Below are 17,143 nucleotides of genomic sequence, written 5' to 3' on the forward strand. Positions count from 1 at the left end.
TTCAGTAAATAATTTTATTTTTTCTTTTTAGATTTTGTTTGTTTGTTTGTTTGTTTGTTTGTTTGTTTGTTTAGAGGGGGCGGGGAGAGAAAGAAATCAATGTACAAGAGAAACATTGATTTGTTGCCTCTTGACACCCCCAACCAGGATCTGGCCAACAACCCAGGCATGTGCCATGCAGAGAAATTGAACCAACAACCTTTTGGTTTTGTAGGATGACAACCAACCCACTGAGCCACACCAGTCAGGGCTGTTCAGTAAATATTTTTATGGATGATTTGTGAATAGTTGTTAGTCTTTTTTGAGGATTCTTTAGAAACAAACTGGTTGGGTTTTTTGTTTTTATTTTGTTTTTTTAAGCTCTGGAGATTTTTATACGGTGCTATCTATTCTAAAGATAGATATGAACTCAGTTACTCAGGAGTCTACTTTGAGCATATAGTTCATTTATATATGTGTGCTTATTTTTTTTTGTAACACAAGTTAGGAAAAAGCATATAAGGAATTGAAATTCTTTATTATGAATTTTAGAATTTTTTAACTTTAAAAGGTCATTTTTAAAAGATTTATATAGTACTTTAATGTAAAAAATATTTAACCGTAAAATATTATATGCTTAAGTTGACTGTTTGGTACTCAGATTTCATTTTTAAATAAGAAGTTCCAAATATATGTTATTTTAAACTAAATTTTTGTTAATTGTGTCATATTTAAGTAGTGGTAAGTATAAACATTCACGTTTGGTCTTAACATCAAGCTGTATTTATTTTGTTTCATAGAATAATAATAACCTGGATGCTTGCTGTGCAGTTCTCTCTCAGGAGAGTACAAGGTATCTTTACGGTGAAGGAGACTTGAATTTTTCGGACGATTCCGGAATTTCTGGTCTGCGCAATCACATGACTTCTCTCAACTTGGACTTGCAGTCACAGAATGTTTACCACCATGGAAGAGAAGGAAATAGAATGAATGGAAGTAGGACTCTGACGCACAGCATTAGTGATGGGCAACTTCAAGGTGGTCAGTCCAATAATGAACTCTTTCAGCAGGAGCCACAGACAGCACCAGCTCAAGTTCCCCAAGGCTTTAATGTTTTTGGAATATCCAGTACATCTGGTGCTTCAAATTCAGCACCACATCTTGGATTTCACTTAGGCAGCAAAGGAACATCTAACCTTTCTCAACATACTCCCAGATTTAATCCCATTATGGTAACTTTAGCCCCAAATATCCAGACTGGTCGTAATACTCCCACGTCTTTGCATATACATGGTGTACCTCCACCAGTGCTTAACAGTCCACAAGGAAATTCTATCTATATTAGGCCTTACATTACAACTCCTAGTGGTACAACTCGGCAGACACAGCAGCATTCTGGCTGGGTATCTCAGTTTAATCCCATGAACTCTCAGCAAGTCTATCAACCTTCACAACCTGGTCCCTGGACTACTTATCCTGCATCTAATCCTCTGTCACATACCTCAGCCCAGCAGCCAAATCAACAAGGCCACCAGACCTCTCATGTCTACATGCCCATCAGTTCACCTACTACCCCACAGCCACCAACAATTCATTCATCTGGTAGCTCACAGTCTTCTGCCCATAGCCAATATAACATTCAGAATATTTCAACAGGATCTCGAAAAAACCAGATTGAAATCAAACTTGAACCTCCACAAAGGAACAACTCTTCAAAATTACGTTCTTCTGGACCTCGAACCTCCAGCAGTTCCTCTTCTGTCAACAGCCAGACTTTAAATAGAAATCAGCCCACTGTTTACTTTGCTACCAGTCCCCCAAATACTGATGAGGTGATGCCCCGGAGTCAATCTAAGGTCTATATTTCAGCTAATGCCACCACAGGAGATGAGCAGGTCATGCGGAATCAGCCTACCCTCGTCATATCCACAAACTCTGGAGCATCTGCCGCCTCCAGGAATATGTCTGGGCAAGTGAGCATGTGTCCTGCCTTTATTCATCACCACCCTCCCAAAAGTCGAGCAATAGGCAATAACTCTGCAACTTCTCCTCGAGTGGTGGTCACTCAGCCCAATACAAAATATACATTCAAAATTACAGTTTCTCCCAATAAACCCCCTGCTGTTTCACCAGGGGTTGTGTCCCCTACCTTTGAACTTACAAACCTTCTAAATCATCCTGATCATTATGTAGAAACAGAGAATATTCAGCACCTCACGGACCCTACTTTAGCACATGTGGATAGAATAAGTGAAGCACGGAAGTTGAGTATGGGATCTGACGATGCTGCCTACACACAAGGTAATGATGCTGAAGGTGGAGTCATTTTCCATGCTGCGCTTATTGTACCCTTGATTTCACTGCAGAAATGGGTATCGGCGTTATTTCATCTTCTAAATGTTGCCCTAAATAATACTATTTTAAGAATATTTGCCAGTGTTTATATAAATTTTAAATTTCAATTTTATTACGGTATAACTTGAAGTTTGAATGATAGAATTATCAGATGTTCAGAATAATCAACTCTTATTTGTTCTCTTAATGTTTGTAACATACATGTTCTTTTCAGCTACATCTTAACTGTGGTGATAATTACTTTCCCTTTAAAATTTCTGCAAATAAAAATTTGTAAAAACACACATTTTAATAAGCTAGTGAACTAATATAGTAAATCTGCCTTTGACCAGTCGAATTGTTTTCATTTCTCTTAATACCACGTTGTTAGTCTTATTTTGTATCAAAGTTTTTATCACTATGACTCCTAGAATAATTTAAAGAAAAATTTGAATCCTTTCCTAATATTTGTCTCTTTCAGCCAGTCCCTTAAAAAATAAGATAATGGAACCTTTCCTCTTATTTGGAATTGTCAATAAGAAGGTTTTAAATCTAATCTCACTTAAATATTTTCTGTAATAGACTGGTCGATATTGGCATAGTACTAAAATATAATTATTAATTCAAGTAGAGATCATTTTTTCATGTGATTATTTTATCTGACCCCTTAAGTTGCTCAGTCTTCAGTGAGAAAATTCTTTCAGATAAGAAGGTGGAGGATAAGGGTTTGTTTTCTTGAATATTGATGCAGGTTTGAAGGTTAGCTCTGAGCCCTTCAGAATAACAACATGTCTTTGTCATCTTTGGATCCCCAATGAATTGTCCCAAGTAGTGTGCTACATCTTCACCCCCTTGCAGCATGCAGCCCCTACTGCCGCAAGTACCACATGTCCTTTTTTAAATTTCTAAAAATAGTGATTTTACTGCTGAGTTTCTTAGAGGAGCTTGAGCTTATTTAATGTTTTAAACAATTCTAGTGATTCGCAACCCAACCTGAGCTATGGTGCTTTCGGATTCTATAATCACCTGTGGAGCTTTTAAAAAATGAAAATGCCCAGAGCTCATCCAGACTTGATCAGTTAGAATTTGTGAATGGTGAAGCCTGAGTGTGGGTGTGCTTACAGGCCTGTTTGTTTTTAAGGTACATGGATGATTCTGATTGCACAGGAAATTGGGCTAAAACATTTTCCCCTGTAAGTCTGTGACTAGAACCGTTTTTGTTAGCAGAATGTGATTTTTAATATATCATTATTTGTTCCATTGATTTCATTCCTGTTTTTTTCCCCTAAAGTCCTCTTTCTTCTATCTTATTTCCATCAAAATAACAGACTTCCTGTGATTGTAGAATTGCTGATTGTTAAAAGGAGAGTAAATTTTTTAAGATAATTTGACAAGGGGCAAAGGGAATTTTGTATTGAACTAGGTATAAGATATTCATGTTTAGGTGACATGTGAAAATAAAGTTGCTTAAGCTTGCTATTACCAATTTCTCTCCCATTCTGTCTTAAATCTACTCTAATCAGAATTTTTTCCATGAGTCAACCAAAACTGCTCTTGGAAAGGTCATCAGTGACAGCATCGTTCCTAGACCCAGTGGCGGTCTCTCAGCCCTCTCATCGTCCTTGATGTTTGTATCAACAGCATTTGCCGCACTTGGGCGCTCGCTTCTCTTGAAACATTTTGCTCATTTGACCTCCAAGATTCTACACAAGGCTTTCCACCTCTCCTTTTATTCTTTGCTGGGTTTTCCATATCTCTCTGCCCGCTCACATACTGTTGCTTAAGAAATGAGGTCAGAATCTCAGAGCTCAATCTTTGGGCCTCTCTTTTTGTCCATACTGTGTCCTAGATGATCCCACTCAGTCTCGTGACTTTAAATGTCATGCACCATATCACAACATTTCAGTCAATGCTGGGCCACACATACGTGGTCCCATAAGATTAAAGTGGATATTGAAAGAAAAGGCTAGACCTGACGAAGGTGTTGAATTTACTGCTAGCTCCGTGTGGTTTAAACAAATTGTGTTATTAGCACGGTATCCATTTGCACCCTACCGTGGCTGGGATCCAGAGTTGGTGAGGAAACCAGAGAGAGGGCTGGGCACCCTTGCATGCGCACACAGGCACACAATGCACACAACGCACCCTCACTCTCCTGCAGACATGCTCACTTCCCTTCCCTCCATTACTCTTTATGTCTCTCCCCAGTCCTGGTTCTTTCTCTCTTTCTCCTGTCTCTTTGTTTTATTATTTCTAGTCTCGGGCCTTATCTCCCTGGGTCTCTTTCTCTTGCCTTCTCTCCCTTTCCTCTTTTCTTGCTCCCCCCTCCTCTGGTGTCTGCTGTCCCACAGATGGCACCTCCCTACACAGTCCTTACCTCTCCACGCCCCTACAGCACAGCACACACTTTATAGTTTATACCTTATTTGTAGTGAACTTTTTTATGTTGATATCTTAAGATACACAAATACTTACCATTGTGTTACAGTTGCCTGTTGTATTCACCACAGTAACACGCTGTACAGGTTTGTGGCCTAGGAGCAGTAGGCTCTATGTATAGCCTAGGTGTGTAGTATACCATCTCCATTTACGTAAGTGCACTCCACGATGTCTGCGTGACAGTGAAATTGCCTGACCACACATATCTCAGAACAGGTCCTCATCAAGTGACCCGTGAGTGTACCAGAATATGTTAATGAATCCCAAATTTATAACTCTAACCTGGACTTACTCCCTGAATCTCAAGCCAGTTTATTTAAATATCTACTTAACATCTCCACTTGAATGTTTACTAGGCATCTCAAGTTTACTAAGTCTTAAACAGCTTCTCACATTCTATCTACCTTCCAGCTTCTCATACCCCCCACTCCAGTTTTCTCTTCCTATCATAGTTAATGGCAACTTAATTTGTATTTAATGATTAAGCCAGAAACTTCAAATTTTCACATCTAATTTAACAATAGGTCCTATCAACTCTAATTTACCACCCTCATCGTCACTCACATGACTCTCGTCCTAGCGGCTATTCTCTCTCACATGGATTATTGCGATAGCCTACCTGCTTTCACCGGTCTTCTTGGATACCTGCTTTCCTTATGGTCTTCTTTGAACCCAGGAGATATGGTTAAACAACGTAAGGCAGATCATATTACTCCCCACATGTTACTTAATCTATTTCAATTCAGAGTAGAAGCTGTAGAGCCTTACATGGTCTACTGTCCCTGCCCTGTTTTCTTTTCCTTTCATCCACCACCACACACACACTGTTCCAGTCCTGTGGGGCTTCTTGCTGTTCCTTAAACAAAGGAGGCATACCTTAGGGCCCTTGTACTTGCTGTTTGTTCCTTCTGTCTTAAATTCTCTTCTTCCGGAATCCAGTTAACTCCGTCACTCCCTTCAGGTCTTTATTGAAAAGTCACCTTTTCAGTGAAGTAGTCCCTGGTCTCTCTATGTTAATCCACATCTCAACATTTCCTGTCTTCCCATCCTTCCTCAAGGGGGGAAAGTGATTAGTTTTAATCTATATAATAACAAATAACAGCTGAAAACTTACTGTGTGCTAGGCACTATTCCAAAAGCCAGTTTCTCAAAACCAACTCTAAAGTAGGAAGTAGCATTATTTCTATTTTCAGATTTAAAAACTTAGGAACAGATAGTTTAAGTACCTTGCCAAAAGTTGAGAGGCAGAGTCAAGATTCTAACCTAGAAAATTGGCAGTAGAGCCCACACTCTTAACCATGACACTGTAACAGCTTTCTGGATCTTCAAAATAAAGCTTCTGGAAAGACGCTCCAGGTTTAATTGTAGCTTCATATAACCCCTGGTGCAACCACCATGGGGGTCTCAGGTGACTCAATTTGAGAATCACGAAGTTAGAAGATCACTCAATACAAAACAAAAACAGGCGGCTATAGAGAAAGAAATCACAATATATAGATATAATTAGAAATCAATAAAGTAAGGCCCTGGAGAGGTGCAGAGAACACCTTATAAAAGCACATACAAGTTTAAAAAAGTACTCATGAGTGAAGGCTCTGGCTGAGAGATCAAAGTCTCCCCAGAAAAGCAGAGTTCCCCAGAATCTGTCACTCAAATTACTTTTCTTTGCTAACAACCTTCAGAGAGCTTTAACAACTGTGATCACTTTTTTTATACATACTGACATAATATATGGAATTTCCTAACATTCATAGCGCTCTCCGCCTTTGTCTCCCATCCAAGTACTAACCAGGCCCGACCCTGCTTAGCTTCCGAGATCAGACGAGATCGGGCGCGTTCAGGGTGGTATGGCCATAGACAGGGCTCTCTGCCTTTGCATTATCTGTGTATGGGCACATGGTTTGGGGGTGGGTGCTGTTCTGCAGCCTTTCATCTCGCTTCCTTCCGTTTACTGTGGAATTGGCATTGACCCTGGTTTATGTATCACTCATTGACAAAATCTCTATCTGTGTTTCTTTGGCTTTATTCCAATGAAATCAAAGAATTGTTCATTTCTGGAAAGTACTTTTTTTGTAGTAATATCTTGTGTGTGGTGCTTTACAGTTTACACAGCACTCACAGTACAGAATAGGGTGTCCTAAGTAATACTACTGATCTTTAAGCCAGGATCTTTCCTGAACTCTAGTTTGTGTCCTGTGGGTAGTGAGGGGAAAAGAAATATCTCTGCCTTCTGCAGTGAAATTGATCTTCCTAGAGCTCCGGGGACATACTGTTTCGGAGTGGAAAAATAAGTTGAACCAGGTACTAAGCTCACAGGAAAATATTTTCTGAAATTCAAGAGGGAACATACGTAAATAAATTTGGTAACCAAAAATGCATTATTTTACATTTATATTTCATCTAACATTTGAAATCTAAAAATGCTACAATAAAAATTTCAAAAATAAGAATTTATGTTCGTAAGAACTATATTGTTTGATATGCCCTCTTCTATAGAATGAGAAGAAGAAAAAGAAGTGAGTTAATGAAACTTCTGCCAGGGCATTACTCATCCCATCACCAAGTCTGCCACCGTATCTACCACCAATCTAAAGGAATTAAATTACATTTGAGTCCTTTAAGTACTACAGGAATCCGACAAAAATGAGTGCCGAATAGAAAAAAACTATGAGGTTAGAGAGAAATTGTAGCTTAAAAGTCTGTAGATATAAAGAAGAGTCTCTTGTTATTTTACCTACTAAGAACAAATATTGAAATGCAGTTGCTTACCAGTAGTAGGGATGCTGACCAGGTATCTCTACATTTTTTCCCTTCCAGTCATACCACCTGACTCTACCTAATTTCTGGAAAGTACCAATAAATACTTAGTCATTCACTGTATTCTGAGACTTTCTGGTGTTTTCTCCCATTTATAGAACTATGCTTTTTTTAATACTGACAACTCATTCAAACCAATTTTCTTGGGTTGGGGAGAAAGCCTGTTTCCTGTGTTTCATTATAATAGCCAGAGGCTCTTACAAAACTAACATTGCTGCCAAAACTGACTTCTCATTCTGTGTTATCTCTACAGAAATCCATCTGTGGTATTCATCTAACTAGTAAACTGCAGTGTTTTTAAAAATTACTCCTGTAAAGTTATAAACCTTCTTAATGATACCTTAGTACTGTTTTTTCTTTAATTTTTTCTTTGATCTTTATGTCTATCCTTACGCCAGTTTTACACTCTTGATTAGTGTTAGTTACTTTATAAGTTTTGTCATTGGGACACGTAAGTTGTACTTTTTTCTTTTTCAAACCTATTTTGGCTGTTCGGGAGGTGTCTGTTTATTCCATATAAATTCTAGAATTGTCCATTTTAAATTTTATTACACTCAAAAATTTTTTTAAAGACATCAAGTATATGTAAGAACAAAGGGGTGTATAGGGAAAGTTCGCCTCCAGGGACAACCAATAGCTATTCACGAACAGTTCATTTTGTATTCTTCTGGAAATTGAAATTATGTAATGGAACATGGTATTTTGCTCTGTCTTTAGTCCTTTTTAAAAATATTTTTTAATATTTTAGGGCAACAAGTTTAGATCTGATTTTTTTTTTTAGGAAATGGCTGCATAGTATTTTGTACATAATCTCTAACCAGATATTTCTTGATAAAAAAACTTAAAGTCTTGCTTTTACAAACTGCCGCAGTAGAAGTTTTGTGTGTGTGTGTGTGTGTGTGTGTGTGTGTGTGTGTATTTGTGTGTATGTTAGCAGAGGAGATTCCTAGGAATGGAACTACTGTGTCACAGGATATGTGTATTTCTAATTTTGATAGATGTATCATTCATGTAGGCTTGGTTGTGCTGCAGTGACAAACTGTGTCTTTAAAACAACAAAGGTTTATTTCTAGCTCACTTGCCATAGATTAGCTGATGGGCTCTGTTATATATCATCCTCACTCAGGGATCTAGGTTGAGGGGATCTCAGTCTCTGTGTTTCCAGGATTGTTCAGGCAAGACAAAGGAAAAACGGCAGATCAGCACTGACTCTAAGTCTCTGTCCCAACATACATGACTCTTTAGCTAAGAGAAGCCACATAGCCACACCAAATTCAGACAGAATGGAGAAGCTCAGTTCTACAGTGTGCCAGAGACCCCTCTTGTCCGTGGGAAATATATATTCCAAGACCTCCAGTGAGTGCCTGAAACTGCAAATAGTGCCAAATGCTGTATATACACTGTATTTTTTCCTGTACATACATTCCTGTGATAAGTTAAATTTATATGTTAGGCACAGCAAGAGATTAACAACAATAATAAAATGAGTAATTATAACAATATACTGTAATGAAAATTATGTGAATGTCTCCTCTCCCCTCCCGCCCCCTCTGTATCTTATTTCCTGTATTCACCTTTTCACTTAAAGGAAGCACTTTACAGCTTCTCTCGGGCATATCTGAATGGCCAGCATCACCACTCTCATGTTATGGGGCCATTAGTAAGTAAAATGAGGGTTACTTGAACCACAAGCACTAAGATACTACAGTTTATCTGATAACCAAGAAGTGAGTCGCAAGGGTAGGAAGGAGGTCATGGCACGGAGATGCTGGGCAAGTACAGTTCACATCCCAAGCAGGATACACAAGATTCCATCACACCACTCAGAGCGGCAGGCAGTTTAAAACTTACCAGTTGTTCACTTGTGGGATTTTTCATTTAATATTTTCAGGCCATGGCTGACCAAGGGTAACTGAAACCACAGAAAGTGAAAGAAACTACAAATATGGGGAAACTACTACCTAGGAGACATTCAGAGAGCCAGAAACACTTGGTGAAGGGCACCACTCATGTTGCCAATTTTAATTTTGAGACTCTAAAGACATTCCTCTACCAGAGTATAAACTGGTAGAATATTAATTTTTCCCCATACATAAATGGGGAACATTTAGGCAGCATTTTTAAGAACGTTCTTTCATCCTACCCCACCCATCATTATGCAGGTGATTGAAAAAAATACATCTTTGTCATTCTGTAGATAAAAATGTTTTGGTATTTTTTAATTTACATTTTTAAATACGAGTAAGATTAAACATCTTTTCAAATATTTTAAGCCATATGTATTTATTATTTTGTGAACTTGTTTTTTTATAGAATGCCTAGTCTGTTTATTCTAATGTTACTTTAACTTGGTCAATAAAAGTATTTTTTGTTTTTTACTTTTATATATTCATGCTTATCAATCTTTTTTTCCTCTGGTTTCTGGACTTAGTTTTATGTCTTACTTACAAAGCTCTTCTCCATTCCAATATTTTGAAAAAAACAACCAAAATCTTATATGTGTCTTTTTTTTATTATAATACTCTTCAAAACCTTATTGACTGGCCTTATTTCTCTTTCATACGGCCTACCTTCAAAAACTTGAAATCAGCTACCATATTTCCTTTTAAAGTACAAACCTTTCTAAGCTGTAAACCGTACCAGTTTCTATAATGGTTCATCTAGTTCACCTTTGAGACTCCTTTGATATGTATGGGCCTCACTTTTCTTTTTCTCTAAAACAGAAGTTTTAGACATTTGTCTGTATTTTAATGCTCTAAGATTGCATGCAGCATCTTAATTATATACAAGTAAATGCCAACAAAGTATTATAAAGCAGAGGCCATATGTTTACTTATTAATGCTAATGTGTAAATAGTTTAAATTTCTTAAAAATAATTACAGAGGTTAAACATAGTTTTCTTCAGATTATGGGCCCAGTTGCAAAACTGTTGCAAGATCTCATTTCAGACTGACCTTAAAAAGTGACAAAATAAATGAAACATCAAGAGGCTTTCTTTTAGAATAATTGCCATCTCTAAATCTTTTGTGACTCAATCACCAAATAAGCGACTGGTTATTCAGTGGTATACAAAACAGATCTTCCTGCTGTCAACAGTTACAGTCTAGAAAAATCTTGATTTATTTTAGAAGCTGACATTGTACCTTTTTAGGTACAATGACTTGGGCAGGTACAGGCAAAAAAAATAAGTACCTGTTTTCTTTTTTTAAGTATTTTTTATTGATTATGCTGTTACAGTTTTCCCAATTTTCCCCCTTTGTTCCCCATCTACCCCAACCCTACAGCATCCCCCTGCCTTAGTTCATGTCCCTGGGTTGTACTTACAAGTTCTTTGGAGTTCTGTTTTCTATACCATTTTTTATCTCTCCCCATCTATTTTAGGCCTACTAATTATGCTTCTTCTTCTCTGTACCTTTTCCCCTCATTACCTCCCTCATCCCTCCCCACTGAAATCCCTCCATGTGATGTCCATTTCTCTGATTCTATTTCTGTTCTAGTTGTTTGCTTAGTTTTTGCCTATTATGTTTTTTAAATGTATTGTAGAATCACATTATTCTTCAACTTTATTTAATATTAAACTCCATGCAGTGTTACTTATATATTTTAAAATCTAGGGTGTACATTTTTTCTTCACATTTGTTTTTATTGTTCAAGTACAGTTGTGTCCATTTTCCCTCCCACCACTCCCCTCCACCCCAGCCATCTCTCCTTCCCACCCTTGATCCTACTCCCCTTTGGCCCTGTCCGTGTGAAAGACAAATATCATATGATCTCACCTATAAGTAGAACCTAATCAACAAAACAAACAAGCGAGAAAAATAGAACCCGAGACGCTGAAATTAAAAACAAACCGACAGTAACCAGAGGGGAGGTGAGAGGGGGGAGTGGGGGGGATGGGGAGGAGTTGTTGGGGACATGCATGAAGGACACATGGACAAGGACAGTTTTTTTAAAAGCCTGAGATCTTTGTATTCAAAGATAGCTGTACACTTTTCAGTGGCAAAGGTATTTTTTTTTAATATGTACATTCCATTCTCTGTCTTTTTTAACTTCTGGAGAAATTAGACATTTACACTAGAATGCCTAAAATCAGTAAAGCTTATACCATCTGGAACTTCAGATATGTTTTTCTAATTACAAATAAAGTTAAATGAAAAAATTGTCTTCATTGTTCATCAGAAGCTGATCAAAGTTAAGACTGCGCTTTCTGAAATTGCTGTATAAAAAACATCCAGTACACACCAGAGTGCTCTAAGAACCCTAGGTTTTGAATTAACTAATGGTTTTAACAACCACAAGAGGAAGTTGCATGCTTAAATTATCTTTGTCCATTAAATGTTAATTTTGACTGAAAAATGATTTAAAGGTACTAAATATTTTTTTCTACCTCTTCTCTTTTTTTTCTGCTTTAGAGGGCAAAGTAGATAATAGGTAAGTTTAGAAAGTAGATAGGTAAGTTTAAAAAACTAAAGAAGTCAGTGTGTGATAGAGATGTCAACTGTATCACTTATTTCCTTGTTAGAACTAGCATATAAAAAAGTCACCTTCCTGCAATGTTCACAACCTAGAAGTCTTGCCATTTTTCAAAACATACCAAATCTTAATAGGTGAAAAATATTAACACTGAACATTGAAGGACACTTTAAAATAAATCTTGATTTCACGTTCTGTCAATATTTCTATTTCTTGGACTTAAAATTTTACTCTGCCGTCCATTATAAGTCAAATTGGTGTCATTTTATATATAATATTTTATCAAGTGCCTATGATTTGCAAGGTTTAATACTAGATACTAGGTGGTACAAAACTGAACAGTATTTACCTTCAAGGAACTTGAGGCTTAATTGAGAAATATACTTGATAAAACTCTAAAATGCTGAATTTTTCTAAGTATAAATGAAATTAACTTAGTGTGATAATGACTTATAAATACAAATAATGTGTAAGCTCTTGAGATAGTGGTTCAGTGCAAATAACCATATGAAATTGCAGCAGTCTTTACCCAGACCTCATTGTGGTTTAAATACTTGTATGTAATTGGATATTTTAATTTTATCAAGGTATGCATATTTGTATACATACACTTACACAATGTATACATTGCTTCTATATATAGACAATGATGTGTCTGGGTATAGGTCTTTTTTAATATCTGTTTCACCTCTGTGCACCCCTTCAGTTTAAAAGCTAGTGTCTCCCTCGGGCCATGAAAATCCCGTTCTGATTCCCAGTTTCTCCATTCTCTTTCTGTAACTTTTCTTATGTGGCCATTTAGCAGCCTGGGCCAACTTTTTATTTATTTTACGTTGTCCTGTTTTTCAGTATATTCCACTGCCTTCTCTTTCCATTGTACAATTAATTTTTATTCCAGTGTATATATGAAATTTTAATTTCAGCAATGATGTCTCTTAATTTCCAAGACCTAGTTCTCTGGTTATAGCAGATTTTTGTTTTATGGGTGCATTACTGTCCCAAATCTGTTCATAATGTTTATTAGAATTTAAGTTCTTGGTTCTCTCTGGAATTATCTCCACTTAATCTGGGATTTAGTCTTTCTCTTTGTTTATCTAGATCTTTTTCTAAGATGTTCCTCAGATATGTTGTGATCCTTGTCTATTGGTTCATATTTAAGAATGAAAAAACTTTGGAGACTAATTGAAACCCTGTATAAGAAATGAGATTTGTTACTTGGCAGACTGCTTTGTGTTGAATAAGTAGGAGCCACCTGCTACAAGAGAACAGTCCACCATCACCACCTAGCATTCTTTGTATATGGGGACCAACTTTAGAAATGTGTTTGGGCACCTTACAAGTGAACATATGGTTACTGGATAGTAAAAGGTTGACCATTCAATAAACAGATGTCCCATTAAGCCCCTGATTTCCAGCCCTTTCCTCCCTTCTACCTCCTGTTTACCTGCATTCTTGAAAGTCCAGCCTCTTTGGGTTTCTGCAGGGCAAGTTCTGCCTCTTTATTTTAAGTGCTCTCTCTATTTGTCTGTGACTTCTTCATTAGTCTTTGCCATTCCATTCAGTCTTCCAGAAACTGGCTGAAATCTCCTGTCCATTAATTGCCTTCTTCCTTTTGTATCATTGGATTGTACCACTTTTATTCCTCTCATTTTTGTGGGGTTTCAGAAGGCATAAGAATATATATACATATAAATGCAGTGCTCAGCCAACTATTCTTAAATGAAAGTCCTAACTAATATAATTGATTAATTATAGCTTGGCTTTTTTAAGTCCATATTAGTCTATATATAAATAACAGGAACAGAGAGAATTTCTCCCTCGGCTGGAATCTGTAACAAATCACCCCTTCTATATAAGTACATATTACCAGATGTATATGAGTTTAATTCATGGGTATATACAGTTGGTATGATTTTGTTTGTGACAGTTTATCCATATGCCAAAAGAAAGAAACAAAACCCGAAAGGCCAGTCTAAGGGATTCCTTAATTCCTGTTCACAGTCATTTCCCGTAACAGAGGTAGAATTTTCTAACCTCACCCCATGACTGTAGCCCTTATTTCTGTCAGCCCTCCTGAGTCTCTTGCCAGGTCTTCCCCTTTTTATAGACCCTGGAAATACAACTATCTTGTTTGTTCTTCTCAGTTGGCACCCAGCTCTGTCTCATTTAGTGGAAGCTGATCAGAGGACAGTGTCTTTATAAGGAAACACTCTTAAGTATTCATTATGAATCTAATAATGTTTCTAAATGGATACGTGTTCCATAATATTTTGTATGGTGAAGGTTTAAATTGCAAAAACTACAACTAGAGAAAAAATTAGCTGAATTTTCATAGCAATTTTTATAAATTTACCTTGACACTATTTTTTTGTAATTTATTTTTCTCTCATTTCTATCTAAAAATCCCAAACCACAAATGAAAACTGAACTAGACACACAAAAATTTAGGCACACAGAAGAAAGAACTGCTAAGAAATAAAGATCATATTTCCTTCCTTTTTCAGAGCATCTTTAGCATGTTTATAATTAACAGACATACTTAAGAAATCCTGAGTAGTCTATAAAGTAGATTTGCCATGTCTAAGTAATATAATCATTATAACACTTAAGATTTTGTTTTCATAAGAAATACCTCTTAAATTCTACAGCAATAGAATACTTTGCTTTAAAGCTTCAGTTTAATCGTGGGAGATATCTTGCCTTAATTCCAAAAGGCAAGCTACATCTGTAGCCATTGCAAAAACTCCTTTCTTTTTGTGAATTCCCAGGGATGTAATATTTTTTTCTGTTTCAGAACTATTCAGTCTTTAACTTCAAAACATCCCCTATATCATACTTTCGACAACTTGAAGCTCCTTCATTGCTCCTAAATCTTTTTTAAAGCAAATTTCTGCTACTTGCTGGAGGTTTACTTTCCTATTTTGATAGAAACATGAAATATTGTATTGAGGATTATTAATGAAGCTATCTGTGACTAGGAGAATGTTTAACCCTTGTCCTGGAATGTATGTTCTGAAATATGCACCAGTTGGAAAATAAATTGGAATACACCTTTATGGCTTTCCATACAGAATGGGAGTTGTTTGCTAGTATCATTTTCCTTTTATCATTAACCGAAGAACTTTATATCACAACATATTGTGCCCTAAAGTCCTTTTTTTTTTTTTTCTTAAATGAATATTGCTACACTGGCTTTATTTCATTTTTATATTTGGTATATAAATTGCATTATTTCCCTAGCTGCCTTCAAGATTTTCTATGTATCTTTGGTTTTCAGCAGTTTGACTCTGATGTGTCTAGGATTTATTTTGTTTTTGTTTTTTGTTCTTTTATTATTATTATTATTATTATTATTTTGGTTTTTTATTAATAGTTCTTGGAGATCTCTGGGCTCCTTCAATCTGTGGTTTATTGTCTTATATTAATTTTGGAACTGGTTTGGCCATTATTCCCTCCAGTATTTCTTCTGCCTTGTTTTTTCTTCTTCACCAGCTGGATGCTTTGTTCTTTCCTCTTCTTTTTTTTTTTTTTTGTGTTCTGATTTGGGTGATTTCTGTCTTCAAGCTCAGTGATTCTTCTGTATCCACAGTGTTGGTAAGCCTTCACGTTGTCCATCTTTTTTAGATAGATTTTTTTTTAACATACTGACGATAGTTTTAAATTCTCTATCAGGTAGTTCCAGCATTTGAGAACTGCCTTTGAGTATGTTCTATTAATTGCTTCCACTCTTGATGATAAGTTGGATTTTCTCTTGCTTTTCTGTGTGTCTCATAATTTCCTACTGAACGCCAATTGCTGCTGGGAGTTGGGGGCAGACAGAGGAGACTAAGATAAAGTATATTTACACCCAGCAATGAGAACGCCTCTCTTTCTGTCAGGCTGTTAGTATGAGTTGTGAGTCGATTTTGTCAGGAGTGGAGCTGGATTTGGGTTTGGTTGTTGCCTTCAGTGCACTGCGGTCTGTAAAAACCTCCAGCAGTTGGTGTCCTTACTTTGTGTCACAGCGGCGCCTAAAGTGCAAAACGTATTTCACTTTAGACCTTTTACTCTTTACCTTTCTGTGATGAGTCCCCATTTACTCATAGTCCTTGATACGGTCAACAAGTCTCCATATGATCTGATAAAGGGCCAGATAGATAATAAATTATGTAGGATTTTGCAAACCATTTCTGTCACAGCTATTCAACTCTGCTGTCATAACACAAAAACCACTATAGACAAAAAAGCAAATGAGTAAACATGGCTGTGTTCCATGCAGTAAGATACATTTGGCCATGGTTTGCTAAGCACTTGTTTAGAGCCTTGTTGTACCAACACCAACCCCTACCTCTGTAGTACAAGCTCTAGCAGGGCAGTGATGTTTGCCTCTTTTGCTCGTTGATTTCCCAGGTGTCTAGAACAGTGCTTGACACATAATATGTGTTGTATGCTCTCACTATATTAAAGAGTAAATCAGTGGATTATGTTTTAAGCATGTTTCTTGTAAATAACATACAGCTAAATTTTCTAAATTGCTGCTTTGATGTATCTTAATGGATACATTTAATTAGATTGTAGTTATTGTTGAATACTGATACATTTGGAATTATTGCTGTCATTTTTTGTTTGTTTTTTGTATTCTTCCCTTTTTTTCCCCTCCTTTTCTACCATCTAAGTTTAATCAAATTTTACTGGTTTTCCTCTTGGTCTGTCTTTTCATTTAGAAGCTGCATTCTATTTAGCATTCTCTAAATTAGCATCCCTAAATCTGTAACATGTATATTTGGTTTAACGACATTTGGGAGTATTCTTCCTAAACACTTTCAAAAACTTAGAATGCTTCTCCTTTGATCTTCATGTTTCTGATGTCTTTGTTATTCTTTTCTAATATCTTAGTTTTACTTTGTTTTAAACAATCTGTACCACCCCACCCACTGCCATGGTCTTTTTTCCTTGTTTTATAATTAGAACTTTTTAAGATTTATTCACCTTATTTTTCCCTTTTGTATTAACTTCCTTCTTGCTTAGAAAATCTTTAGTAGCTCATTCATCAGTAGTCTGTGACTGCTAAATTCTCCCAAATTTTGTCTGAAAATGTCTTTAATCATCCATACCTCCCTA

At 36.5% G+C, this 17,143-nt stretch overlaps 1 protein-coding gene across 9 annotated transcripts in view; it reads left to right on the plus strand.

Moving 5' to 3' along the window:
• TAB2 (TGF-beta activated kinase 1 (MAP3K7) binding protein 2) overlaps positions 1–17,143 on the plus strand; it is a 75,323-nt gene that overhangs the window by 46,008 nt on the left and 12,172 nt on the right. For all 9 annotated transcript variants that reach the window (XM_053663420.1, XM_053663421.1, XM_053663422.1 and 6 more), the window contains one exon: positions 780–2,280. In XM_053663420.1, coding sequence (XP_053519395.1) covers positions 780–2,280 — 1,501 coding nt within the window. The remainder of the gene's footprint in view (positions 1–779; positions 2,281–17,143) is intronic.

The sequence above is a fragment of the Artibeus jamaicensis genome, unplaced genomic scaffold (assembly GCF_021234435.1).
Source record: "Artibeus jamaicensis isolate MK-2021 breed Jamaican fruit bat unplaced genomic scaffold, CSHL_Jam_final contig_3176, whole genome shotgun sequence".
Taxonomy (NCBI): Eukaryota; Metazoa; Chordata; class Mammalia; order Chiroptera; family Phyllostomidae; genus Artibeus; species Artibeus jamaicensis.